General features: G+C 37.9%; 1 protein-coding gene across 10 annotated transcripts in view; it reads right to left on the bottom strand.

Moving 5' to 3' along the window:
• The window catches only part of COL19A1 (collagen type XIX alpha 1 chain), a 188,179-nt gene that overhangs the window by 131,366 nt on the left and 42,348 nt on the right, over positions 1-14,465 (bottom strand). For 8 of the 10 annotated variants that reach the window (XM_051777715.1, XM_051777713.1, XM_051777718.1 and 5 more), the window contains one exon: positions 8,890-8,943. The exons of the other annotated variants lie outside the window; for them this stretch is intronic. In XM_051777715.1, the coding sequence (XP_051633675.1) occupies positions 8,890-8,943 (54 nt within the window). The remainder of the gene's footprint in view (positions 1-8,889; positions 8,944-14,465) is intronic. 10 annotated transcript variants of the gene reach the window in all.

The following is a 14,465-nucleotide window of genomic DNA, read 5'->3' as shown; positions in this document are numbered from 1 at the left end:
GCAAAAATCACCTAATAAGGCAAAAATAAGTCAGCACAGCAGACAGCTCTCTGGAATCAAATTTATGATCAAAGGCTATTCAAAACACTTCCCTGTAATGCTAAGGAGAGAGCAAGCAAGCAAGAACTATACATGCTGAAGTGATGAAACAAGCTGTAGAAAACATAGTGGTTTAAAGTGTATTTTCCCAGTAAGGTATTTTAGAAAGCAAATTTATAATCAGAAATCTGCTGAGACCTACTATTTTCATATTCATCCATCTCTTTAAATCAGATGTATATTAATTATACACAAAGATATTACTGAAAACACAAAAAGAATACAAAACTCATAGCAAATTTGTTACTGAAATACATGGTGTCCAACCACCTGATCTCCAATGTCCAGCAATTCTCAACCTCAAGGTTTTAAACTTGGTGGTAAGAAAGATTCCAATTGGAAAACCACCGTCTTTCTCTTTTTGAGGCTAATCTATTTCATTGTTTACCCATAAAAAACCTGGTTTTTAAAAATTTGCATTGTATTTCCTATTAAATTTTTGTTTTGTCTTTACATTCTTACAGTTCACAACTGTAAGAGCAGGAGTATTTTGGAAAGCTTTCTGATGTCAAATACTTTTTCTATAATTCTGATTATACTCTTCTAACTCCAAAGTAAAGCAGCACAAAGATTTTTCAAAAGTTGCATAACTAGAACAATATATGTCCATACCTTATCTAAAGATTTTAAAATATAACTGATTAGCAATGACAGGAGCTCAGAAACTGGATGGCACTGAATAAAAGACAGACTGAGTATGATGGCTTTAAGCAGTACCTATCCAGTGCTCCAAACGCATTTTTGGAAGTTTTCTCAAAGATGCTGATGAGCTACCTTGGAAATATCCTGACCCCTGTCAAGGACCTCTACAGCACATGAAATGTGGAAGGCAAATCCAGAGGTTTTTCAAGGCAGCTGCAAGGAAAAGATTGCATTACCATGCATTACCAAGACTGCTCAATACCAATGTCTCCTCAGATTTGCATATTTACATGAGTGATTAATGCTCCAGAAGCATATGCTGAACTGGCATATCAGGTCATATATCCATGGCCAAGTCAAATATACCTTGGAAAATTCTAGACAGAGTGCCCATGGTCTAACTGCAGCAATGGGGAAAGCAGGTCAATGGTCGCAAGGATCTTCACAATCATATTTTAATTCAAATGTACACTTTACAAGTTTCAGGTTCTGGATTTCATTAAATAGCTGGCCTTGAAGACCCAACCCTGGAGTAACTCGGTATGGAGATGGGTATTAAAAGCATCTCTGAAAGCAATTTGAAGTCAGATGCTACACTAGCATGTTGTTTGGGGGCTTCCAAAATTTTAAATTCATGTAGAAATATTTAAATTATCTTGTAAAAGATAGCACTGGATGTTTCAAAGACATGTTTTATACTGAGCTTCTGAATTAAATTAATTCTTAAAAAATAATCTTACAATGCAGCAGACTTCAAACTCATTTTCTCAGGTACCACCAGGAAAGGAGAGCTCTTCCCACCAGGCAATACAAAGTAGAATGTTTTGATGCAGCATTCATACCACAAATGGAATCTATATCACATTTTGGGAAGCCTTTTACTAATCATTTCCTTACCTGTACCAAATACAGAGAGAATCCTATAACAAAAAGATAATCAAATTTATCAAGAATAAAATAATCAGTGTTGGGTTTCAAAATCAGTTAAAACTGAAGACAGCACACTGATATTGAACTTGAGAAAACTGAAGTTACAGATAACGATAGCACACAGTTAAATGAGAAAAAAAGGCCACCACAAACAGCATTATTTACTCTACTTCTGTTATCTTCTAGTTCACAAAATATATGAGTTCATGTACATTTTGTTGGGCCATCATCATCACAAATACATGCATTTGAAAAAAAGAAGGAATAATCCTTTTACAGATACCTACTGCATAGTTTCATGTAAACTCAATCTCATTTTCATGACTCAAAGTACAAATAGCACTCATACATTTGGTACAGCATACTGAATATCTCACTGCTTCAGTGAGATATTCACTGTGCAAAACCAGCTATTTTGAAAAGCTTAATCAATATATTTAATATTTTATGTTGTCTGTTCATAATCGAGATTGCAAAATAAGGCATTTGAAAGTCAAGTATTCAAAGTGAACGTTGTCACAATATTTCACAAAATGTAGTTTAGGAAACATAGATGCATCATCTCCATTGCTCTGAATTGTATACTATGAATCATAAGAAAGGAATTACTATGGAGGTTTGGATAAAGGGGAAAGGACAAAACCAGTTTAATTTGGTAAGTCTTCTGAACGTTGTGATTTATAGTTCTGCCTACATCGATTTTATTTTTCAGAACATAGTCACCAATAAAGTAGAAAAAATATTTCCATAATAAAAAAAAATAGACAAATATGGAAAGGCCAAGAACAGAGCAAATAACACCTTCAGCAGCTTGAGTCCTTTGAGCCTTACTGCCATCAGAACATTCTCAGAGGCATAAGATCTTTTTGGTTAGCACGATTCATAACACATAAGATACAGAATTGTTAAGGTTGGAAAAGACCTCTAGGATCAAGTCCAACCTTTAACCTAACATTGACATCTTCACCACTAAACCATGTACCCAAATGCCACATTTTTTGAACACTTCAAGGGATAGTGACTCAGCCACTTCCCTGGGCAGCATATTCCAATGCCTGACCATCCTTTTTGATGAAGAAATTTTTCCTAGTATCCAATCTAAACCTTCCCTGGTGCAACTTGAGGCCATTTCCTCTTGTTACCTGGGACCTTTTGCTACAACCTCCTTTCAGGTACTCGGAGAGACCAATAAGGTTGACAACTCCCCAGGGTGGCAACCTGTGTCTCAGAAGCAGGAACTCTCCCGCTAAACTTTTCAAGTACACAGAGATGGTCCACCCACTAAAATGTATATGCCAAAACAGTTGAGAGGTTCATGTTGACTGTCAAGTCATTAAAGGTCAGCTAAAATTAACCCCATAACCCGAACAGGACTTCATCACCTAGCACCTAGGACATAAATAAACATTTAATTTGGAGCTTCATTACCATGGCGTTATAGACCCAGAAGCAAAGAGAAGGAAAGGACTTGAGTTATTTAAGTGAGTGAAGGGCAGGAAAAAGAAAATTCTCAACTATACAGAGGCAAATCAAAACCAACTTGTTCAAGTTTACAAAAAGCTCAGAAAGAAAAGCACAGAATGAGCTCCCTGTAAATGAGAACAGAGAGATCTGGTGGTTGGTGGATGTCGTCCCCCCCATCCTCAGAAAATGACTAAGAACACATTTTTAAGGCTTGACTACTTGATCCTAATTATGGTTCAAAGTGTATACCTCCTTAAGCTAGACTATTCGAAACACTTAGAAGTATATTATAAAAGGAGGATCACGGAATCATATAAAGGCTTGAGTTGGAACGGATATTAAAGATCATCTAGTTCCTACCCCTCTGCCATGGGCAGGGATGCCACCCACTACACCAGGTTGCTCAGGGCCTCATCGAACCTGACCTTGAACAATTCCAGGGATGGGGCATCTGTAACTTCTTTGGGCAACCTATTCCAGTGCCTCACCACCCTCTGAGTAAAGACTTTCTTCCTAGTATGTAACTTAAAAGTCTCGTATTTCAGCTTAAAACCATTCCCCTTAAAACCATTCTGCTTCGTGCAGAGTCCCAAAACAAGTCCCAATACTTATCAAGGAAGTAGACCATCCGTATCAATTCCCCAGTGGGTGCCAAGGAAAGGACCTGCACATATGCAGCCTGCATGGAAGTAATATGGCAGTATGACTTCAGCAGGGAGAAGCCTGTGGGTCTCACCAACAGGAAACTCCTCTCACCATTTCAGTATGACAAGAACACTAGGAAAATAATTAAACTTTTTTAATAGGAATACTTTACAGCAGTGTACCAATCTTGCTTACCAATCTTGCCTGCACACAGCAGTAGTAGATGAAGATCATTCTTAATGGCAGAGCAATCAGTTCTTGTTGCCGTAATGAGGTTAGTCTAATTGCTAGATTAGTGTTGCTTAATTTGTGAAGCCTGATCTGCAACAGATAGGTGACTGTCATACACCTTAAAGTACTCCAGTCACCTCAAACCTACACTTCAGGACAGATTTAATTTCTCAGGCCATAACCAGCACTCTGTCTGCAATCTAATTATATTAAATAGTTTCAAAAGTGTATCCAGAGTCCATTTCACTTGCTAATTGCCAAAAAGTAGGCTGTTTTCACACACTTTGCTGAACAACTCCAGAAGGCCAAGGCATAGGGTCTCACGTGCATAGGGATTCTGATTTATCACAACATTCCAGTTCTTCTTGTATTATGATTTGACAGCTATCTTGAAGTGTTCCCAGAAGGCTGAGCTACAAATCAGTCCTAATTGCAGGAAAGGGATCATTCCACCTCTTCTGGTAGCCTACAAAGCAAGCAAGTTTCCTTCCAAGGGAAGACTACTACCCTCTTATTTTTTAGAACTATAAATTAACAGCTCATAACTATCTCATCTGATACTCTCAAGGATTTGTTCTGTTGCCCTAAGTAGGTTTTACCATTTAAAAGAAAAATCTCTTAAGACAGTTCCCTGAAAAAGGACAGGGATGAAGGAAATAGGTAGGTGGGCAACAAATAGACAGTCACATATGCAATGGTGCCCACTATCTACTATACTGTGACTTTGGGGGCCTGATGTAGAGCTCCCAGGGACTGCATTAGATTCTTGACTCTCTAGATTGTTTATCAGCACCATCACACTGACTGCTTTTGACCTAAAGGCAGATGAGACAACAGGCACCTTGTGGTGTGTTGGTAGTCAATAGAAATCTCATTTTTTACTTTGGCAGCTTACAAGAACTGCATTAGAAAAAACAGAAAAATGGCAGAACTACGGCCTGAACACTTCTCTGTTTTCTTTAGAGTGTTAAGGCTATTCTTATGTCATCCTAGAGCCAAGAATTAAATGCTGTTCACTGTATTAGCCCTTAGCAGATCCAACCTCTAAAATGGCAAGAACCTCCTAGAAATCTACACAACTTGCTTATGCACCTATTATCCAGTCAACTGTTGCAAAACCACTGCAGCATTTAGTGAATGGGAAATTATGTTGTCAGTGATAGCATGTCTGAAAAGTGACAGAAGTCCAAGTGTCACATTTGAACACAGACTGAACAACTTACACATCTTAGATCCTTGAAAGTCAAGGCCACATATGAAGCTTACAGAAGTCTCACCATTTATGCAGATCTTGAAAATCAAGTATACAAGCATTGAGCACTGTTCTGGAAGACTCTCCTGTTGAGATTCTCTCAAATACTAGAGTCTATTGCATAGTATTACTATAATTTCAGTTTTTCACTACAATGTCAGTTATGTTTGAGATAATCTAAAGAAACAAGACTTCCAATAGCCACGTTTATCTCACTCTAATGTAAACATCCAAAATAAGTCAAATGAATTGATATTGTTGCTTACACATAACATCATAAGTAAAATCTGTTGCTTATTTACTCCCCTTTCTCCAGGGAAAGAAGTATGAGGAATGGAGTACTGCAGCAGATAGTTTTGGGGTGTATTACAAAAAGCCCTCTGTTCTTTGAAGCCTCAAACTGCATTTACATTAAAAAGTATTATATAATTTCTTTTTTCTTCTTCCTGTTTCTAACTAATTATAACATCTCCAACAAAAGATAAAGCATGTTGAAGGTTTTAAGAGGATAAACAAACAGCACTAGCTCCTGAGAATGCTCTCCCAGCACTGCACAGTCTGCACCTCAATGTCCTGAAATGTAAGAGATATCCTTGTATACAACAGTGCTTAGAGTATTTTATCATAGAATCATAGAATATGCTGAGTTGGAAGGGACTCATCAGGATCATTGATTCCAACTGGCCCGGAACAGGACACCCCAAGAATCACCTTGTGTGCCTGAGAACATTCTCCAAATGCTTATTGAACTCAGACAGGTTTGGTGCTGTTCCTCTACTTCGTTTAGTTGTCTTTGATCATGTACAGTGTTAGCATCCAGAACACCACACTTGAAGGAGCAAAAAAGTAAAAGACTCCACAAATTTATGTAGCTCTTGAGGCATCAGCTGAGAGGCAGAGCATGTTAACACCTTTCACAACACAAGGAAAATAGTGATTCTGCCTCCAGAAAGAAGCTGATAATTGAACACAGCACTGTACTACTCTGCATAGACATGACAACTCCAGCTAGCAGAAGCTGGGTAGCTGGATCTCAGTTTCTTCATCTAGCTACGCATGTAAAAAATATTTTGATTGCCTTTTTTATTTTAAAAGTTTTTAGTTTTGACAGTTTTAGATTTCACGGTAGTTCATTTTTAATTTGCAAAAATGGTATGGTTTTTACGTAGTCTGAATTAAAAGAGTTATAATGTTCAGACAAAGTACAATGTCTTGATATTAAATATGATCTAACTGTTGAGCCTTATGTAAACTAACAGGAGCTTTGGGATTTGGCCTGACAATGAATCTGCAAGGCACTTAGCAAAAAGAAAACCCAAACAGTATTAACCATGGAAACTGTAATAATAACTGGTAGTGGAAAAGCAACATAGCCTGGTAATTTTAAAAGCAAGATAACATCAGAGTAGGAGCTACAGCAAGAGTCAAGGGAAAACACAGCTACATTCTAGATCAATCTCAATCAATGTACAATGCTTTACAATAACTCTTCCCATTAATTCACAGCTAGGAGCACAGTAGATCAAAACACTGTTTAGCTGGATCAAATAAAAGGTTTCTATAATCAGTTATATGACTACAACTGTAGCAAGAACAGGTGTCTACAGAAAAACAACAGTGTAGCCATAAAAACTTCTCTAGTGGGTTTCCCAGACTTCAGTGTCTTGGAGCTCAGACAAGCAGCCTGACACACTTTGTGGATTTTACTCCATCAGTTTTCTAATACATTTGCAGACTTTTTAAGTTTTGTGGCAGTGTTCAAACTGTAATAATATAACAGAAAGAATGAGCCCTTTCTCTCCTTTTTGAACTTGCTATCAGATAGGTTTGATGCTCTAGTTCACACACTGAAGACTAGAATAAATAAATAAATCCCTATTAATCTTTTCTGCTCCATTCATTACTGTATAGAGCACAGAACAGGACACCTCTTATCTTAGTTGTGCCTTTTTCAGATTGAAGTCCACATTGTCACACCTTAACTGGAAGATGCCCAATGCTCTTGATCACTCTTGACACCTCACTTGAATCTTTTCTGGTAATATTAGATCCACACTGAGATGTGAGAATCAGAACTGTATACATCATTCAAGTTGCAGCACAATATGGATTCATCAATAATGGTGATATTAAGATGTTTTTGCTTTGTTACCTATTCTCTTCCTAATAATTTCTAAATTCTGTCTGTTTATTTGACTGGAACTAAACAGCAAGTCCATTTTTTCACTGATCTGTAACTCAACGATCACTTTCCTGAACAATAATAGCTATTCCAGAGTCTTACATAAAATGCATAATATTTCCTTTGTTTTCCTCTTCATCTGCATCACTTGGCTATTACTTTCTCTGAGTTTTACATATCATTTTAGAATTCAGTTCCTCAATATTGCAATGTCCTTTGAACATCTTTGCAGCCTGCTCTCCATTTTTCTACCACATATTACTTAACATCAGCAGCAAATACCTTGATTTTAAACTCAAATATTTAGTGATAATATATATCTACTGCCCACTTTCAACAAAACACAATTTGAAACAAAAATAGTAAGTAAACATAAAAGACAGTTTTGTAATTTTATGTCCAGTAAATCACAGATTTCAAAGTTGATGATGTGAAACTCTGCTTCTCTCATTACTTAGAAATCTGGATAACTACAAAATAAACCAAACCCTTTGCCATTACTAAAACACTGCATACACATGAGACCATCATGTCAAACAATAAAGCTCAATATCGAAATTCTGAGCCTTCCACAGCAACAGCTGCCTTTAAAAGACATAAAGGTTTACGGCACTGAAAGAACAGTAACTGGAAGTACATGATGCAAAAGAATCTAAATTGAGAGAATTGAGGGTTGAGAACTTACATCATGATGCTGAAGATACCACTGAATTAAATTTTAAAACATTTTTAAAAAATCGGCACTAACATATGTACTTGGAGAGTTTCATTCATTATATATTAACTGCCTTCCATGTATATGCTGAAAATCTACTATTATTTCAACTGTTTCTATGGAAAAGAAAAACAATGAAATCACAAGATATCAAATGATTAGAAACTCCAGCAACAACCTGTTTCCTCAGTGTTATGAGAGCTGTCTTCTATACTGAAGTTGCTGGATGTTAGACTTACAGAATTCCTCTAATACGGGTAATTAGCACTGAACCCAATAAATGCGTACAACTGTCTTAATCTGTACACTAACATTCTGAAATGAAACCTATCCTCTTGAATACACAGGCTAGGCCGTCATGCCTCCTCAGTTATTCCAAGTCTTTGCTTAAGAAGTTAGTGGTGTTTGTCCCAAGCTTTACCAAGCACTGTTGAGTGCACAAGAGCTCTTATTTAGGCTTGCAGACCACAAATGGGCAGTGGAATAAGTAGTCCCTTTAGTTCCCTCACTTACAGAAAAAAAAACCCACCAAATGAGCACATCTGCAGAGAATACTATTGATCTGCGTGGTATTTCAGTGTGCTACAAAAACATGGCAGTGCAGGTAAGAAGTCAATTTTCTAATAGAAGTGTTCTATCCTCCCATTTCTGTACATGATTACAGATAATCCACTGACATAATGAACACTTCTCATGAGTTAAATTACATATCAACATAGACAAACATACCTTTTCGCCAGGCAGACCAGCAGCTCCATCCTGTCCTTTCACGCCCATTTCACCCTACAAAACAAATGGATCAGTTAGAAGTTCTACAGACCTCTGAGGTTAACACAACTACTCAGGTCATATCAGACTCAACAGAAAAGCATCTTCTACCTGCTTTTTTGCTTAGTAATGTAGTCACTGTGGAGGAGGATGCCTTACATGTAACACTAAAATCAGACAAAATAAATGTATTTTAATACACCTGTAATGTCAATTCAGACCTTCATCTGACAAATAATTGTACATCCACATTTCCATAAAAGCAGGTCCACTGATTTTAAAGGAATTCATTGCAACAGCATAGTGAAACTAAGAGGGCCCAATTTCAATAGGTAGACTGTGTTCTACACTGAGAAACCTCAACAAGTAATACAGGTTTGTCTAAAGTCACATGCCCACAATATTTTTAAAAGACGTTATTTAAACTCAGTTCCTCTCTCCCTCCGTTTTACCCCTCAGAGAAACCTTACCCCAAACCATAAGCAATCCATAAAAATATTTTAGTTTTAAGAGACAAACGACCATCTGATCAGGAGAGTTATGGAAGATCCCAGCAGCTGCAAATGGGACCATAAGAACTAAAAATTACATAAGAAAACATCAAACACAGAAATTTTGTTTTAAAATGTCAAGTATAATGTTTATAAAATTTAAAATAAAAATTGTTTGGATGCTAAAGGAATACAATTAAAGCACTGAAATCATATAGTCTTAATTTAAAAACAAAACTATAACAGTAGGTGTGTCTACTTGTACCAAGAAGAGAACATTCTCTAGCAAACAAAATGCTGCAGCCTTTCTTGGAGTAATCCAATTTTTTATAAAGAAAACATCACTTGTTTGAAAAGAAATAACTATCAAGTAGTTGTTTGAGAGAAAGGGTTGCACAAAGAAGCAGAAGAAACACATTTACACAAATAAATGGTTCCTAAAATAGGTTGCAAATCTAGGTTTGGAGCTCAAATCTAAAATTGTACACCCAAAAGTCGCTGCTGAGGAGTTAGTGTCCAAGATCTCTAAACTCATAAAGTGCATAACTTTTTAAATAGCAAGATCCTACTGGTAGTAGTTCCAAAGTTCACAAGAGAAACATTAGAAACTGCACAACTCTACCCCATTCCAGTAGTTCGGTGTCTTCCCCAAGAACAAGCAGAATGGTTTCCTATCTGGATGACTGTTTCTGCATTTTGCATGAGACTGTCCCCACATAAAGTGCATAACCATTTCCTAAATTACAACCTAAGTCTCTCTATCAGGTTTAAAGAGATTTTAATTAATGCAGTTATGGTACTATAACATCAGCTAGGTATCTCAGAACTCAGTATCAGAATACAAACACGGTTCTAAAGCTTTAAAAAAAAAACAAAAAAAGGAAAAAAAGAGAAACACATAACCCCCCCCCCCCCAAAAATCTGAAAGAGCTTCACAGACAGAATATTGTAGTAGCTTTATCTTTTCAGAGCAAACACAATAACTCTGTTCTGAAATTAAGTTAACCTTTCTGAAGTTAAGAAAAGAGTAGTAAGATTGTCAAGTACATAAACCCAGTATTTTTTATATCCAAGAATCATAAAGGTCAGAAAAGACCTCCAAGATCAAGTCCAACCTTTGACCGAACGCCATCATGTCAATTAAACCATAGCACCAAGTGCCAAGTCCATTTGTTTGTTGGACACTTCCAGGGATGGTGACTCCATGACTCCTCTGGGCAGCCCGTTCCAATGACTGACCATATTTTCAGTGAGGAAATTCTTCCTGAGCCCCACCTGGCTACAACTTCCTTTCAGGTGATTGTGTAGAGTGATAAGGTCACCCCTGAGCCTCCTTTTCTCCACGCTAAACAACCCCAGTTCCCTCAGCCACTTCTTATAAGACTTGTGCTCCAGACTTTTCACCAGCTTTGTTGCCCTTCTCTGGAAATGCTCCAGAACCTCAATGTCCTTCTTGCAGTGAAGGACCCAAAACTGGACACAGTACTCAAGGTTAGGCCTCACCAGCATCAAGTACAGATCTCTGGTCCTGTTGGCCCCATTATTTTTGATGTCATTGGCCTTCTTGGCCACGTGGGCACACTGCTGTCTCATGCTCAGTGGCTGTCAACCAGCACTCCCAGGCTTTTTCCGCCAGGCACTTTCCAGCCACTCTGTCCCAACCTGCAGTGCTGCATGGGGTTGTTCTGCCGAAGTGCAGGACCTGGCCCTTGGCCTTATTGAACCTCATACGATTGGCCTCAATCCATGGATCCAGTTTGTCTAGATCTCTCTGCAAAGCCTTCCTACATTCCAGCAGATCAACATTCCTGCCCAGCTTAGTGTCATCTGTGAACTTACTGAGCATGCACTCAGTCCCCTCATCCAGATCATCAATAAAGACACAGACAGCTCTGTCTCAAAAGTAGACCAAAATCCTGTGTTTGTGAACATCAATCCACTGCCACTACAATAAATAAAGTAGGACTGGGCCCTGGTTACCTTATCTAATCACTCACAGAGTGACTCTCTTATCTATGCATGCTGTTTCCTTATGCCACTTGCCAGTATTTTGATAGAGCAGACCTTCATTACATTCAGCAGTGTATTTTTATACACTGTATAGTCTACAATTACATAGCCTGCTACACTCCAGGAAGCCTTTAGCCTTACTAGCCAATTAACCAAGGTATGTTTACTCTTCTGTTCCACTTACTGCAGACAGACTCCCCACCTTGAAGACAATTATTTTCCACTGCAAATTAGATCTGCAAGTTATTCTTCTGTCTTCTAGTTGTGATTTTATTAACCACAGGCTGAAACGTTATAGTTTTTCATGCATCTATGAGTATAAAGGTCAGAACTATTGGTTGTATGACCCCTAACAGAATTCATGTAGGTAGCATGACAGACTAAAACCAAAAACAGAGTGAATGCATTTTTAACTTTTTTTTTCTTAATGACATTTTGTTTTCCTTCTGCAAATCTCAAAGTCCTTCAGGAAAGTGAAGTATATGAAGTATATGATGTCAGAAGAACAACTTCGTAAGGTGGTGAACACTAGTAGTACAATGAGGTACACTCATTGTGTAACAACATTCAAAGGTAGAATCGTGAGTCTACTGTTAGGATTTACTAAGAGTACCAGTGAAAATCTTTTTCAATTGAGCACAAAATATTTATTGAGTAAAATACTTAAACCACGGTACATTTTTTCATATTGTGATCTATTGCAAGCAATAGGATGGCTATTATCTTTTTGACGATGTTTGTTTTGGTAAACACATAAACAGACAGCGTGGAAATTCAGCATGCTGAAATTAAAAAGAAAAAAAAATGCTTCTGTCTGTCAACTTTCCCTAAAGCTAAGCCAATCTAAATTCTAAAAAAGAGTTTGCAGACAGCAAACATGCTTCTTTTCAAAGTCACCAATCAGCCTCCTATCTGAAGTGGAAACAATTTTGCACATCTGAGATTGCCTGCAATATTACACTTTGAAAACCTAAAGCCCAATGCGATAGAAAGAATGACAAAGTGATAACTAGTTAACAAATTACAGTCCTTTCTCATATAAAACCAAAAACCACTCTTAAGAATATATTTTATTTAAACATGTTATTTTGTCTCATGTCTATTTACGATATATTTACATTGTAATATGCTGTAGGATTAACTTGCCATAGTAATATTTAATCTAGAAAACACAGTCTACAAGGAATTTTGGAGGAGGAAAATGTTCTCAGCAGGATTCAGTACTAACCAGGTACAGATGATGATTTTAATAAGAAGATAAAAGCAAATGCACTTAGTAAAGAGAGTAACATTAACATGGCCTAGAGCACACACCGCTAGAGCATTGCATTACAACATTGCTCTTGTCTACAACGGGGACCTATTAGTTCAGATAAAATGAGTAACATACATCAGTTATCAAAACACTCGACCTTAATCAGGTTTGGTTTGATGAGATTTGATTAAGTAAATCAGCTTTCCCAGTTGTCACCATAGTTATGTGTGCCATAATGTTGTGGTTTAACCTCGGCCACCAACTCAGCCCCACGCAGCCACTCGCTCATTTCCACCCCTCGGTGCAATGGGGGAAAGAATCGGAAAAGTGAAAATGAGGAAATTTGTGGGTTGAGATTAAGACAGTTGAACAGGTAAAGTAAAAGCCGCACACACAAGCAAAGCAAAGCAAGAAGATCATTCACCATTTCCCTGGACAGGGAGTTGTTCAGCCATCTCTATGACAACAGGGCTCCGTCATGCATAATGGTGACTTGGGAAGACAAATACCATCACTCCAAACATCCAACACTCCTTCTTTTCCCAGCTTTATATGCTGAGCATGACACCATATGGTTTGGGGTATCCCTTTGGTCACTTGGGGTCAGCTGTCCCAGTTGTATTCCCTCCCAAAGCCTTGTGCACCCTCAGCCTCCTTGCTGGTGGGCTGGGGTGAGGAGCAGAGAAGAACTTGATGCTGTGCAAGCACTGATCAGCAGTAATAAAAACATCCCTGTGGTATCAATCCTATTTCTAGCACAAACCCAAAACACAGCCCCATACTAGCTGCTATGAAGAAAATCAACACAACATAATCAGAAATGTCCAGGTAAAAAAAAGTGTAATATTATCAAGCAAGAATAAATAAATTCACATTCAGAGAATATGCCAAGAGAAAGAAAACTCATCCCAAAGGTAGCATCATGCCAGAGTTCCTTTGGTACTGTGGGAGCAGCAAGGAGTATAAAGACGAGGAAGTACCATCCCCATTACTCCCAGCAAGAGCCCCCAGATGTGTACTGACCCGTTAATGCAGGGGCTCAGCCTTGCCATGACCTGAGCTGGGTATTGATGGTTAAACCCCTGTGCCAGGGCCAGTGGCTGCTGCCTCTCCTGCTCCACCTTCAGCTCTGGAGTGGCCCCACTGAGGAAGCATGACATTCCCCCTAATAGTCTGAGCACCTCGAAGAGGTGCCACCATTTCCACTCCTCCCTCCAGAATACTTAAACTGCAATCCTCAGGACTCAGATGAATACTGGAATAGCATATATAACAGCATGGAAACAAAGTATACATTTCAGAATTTTTTATAAGAAAAAATTAAGCTGCATTAATAATGGTACTTTTCCTTATACTTTGATAACTTGGACTGTTAGATGGTAAAACATAAGTAGGACTATCCATAAATTCTTACTTTATAAGCATGAAGCATTTTCATCTGCTCACTCTAACAATTTTAGTCTACCAAGTACACTGGCAGCTCCTGACTTTGTCATCACTGACAGTCAGCCATATTTTGCCTCATTTTTTTTCTTTTTCATGCATTTTAGTTTTTAAGTCCCTATCAGGGACCTCTGCAACAAAAACTGGACCAGAAAGGAACCATGCTCAACCTAATACAACAGATATGCAGAATCAGGTGGAGTGGGTTTTAAGAGGAAAGTCAGAGGAGCAGGAAAGGAGTTCTCTAGGAGTTCTTTTTGCTTATTGTTCTATTACAAATATTTTACTAGTGCATAATATATTGCATAAACTTACCTCTACCAATCCTACAATAGCCT

This window comes from Manacus candei, unplaced genomic scaffold (genome assembly GCF_025592945.1).
Source record: "Manacus candei isolate 608988 ecotype Guabito, Panama unplaced genomic scaffold, ASM2559294v1 h1tg000011l, whole genome shotgun sequence".
NCBI lineage: Eukaryota > Metazoa > Chordata > Aves > Passeriformes > Pipridae > Manacus > Manacus candei.
The sequence above is the reverse complement of the archived record's forward strand: the minus strand, read 5'-3'. Positions and strand labels throughout refer to the sequence as shown.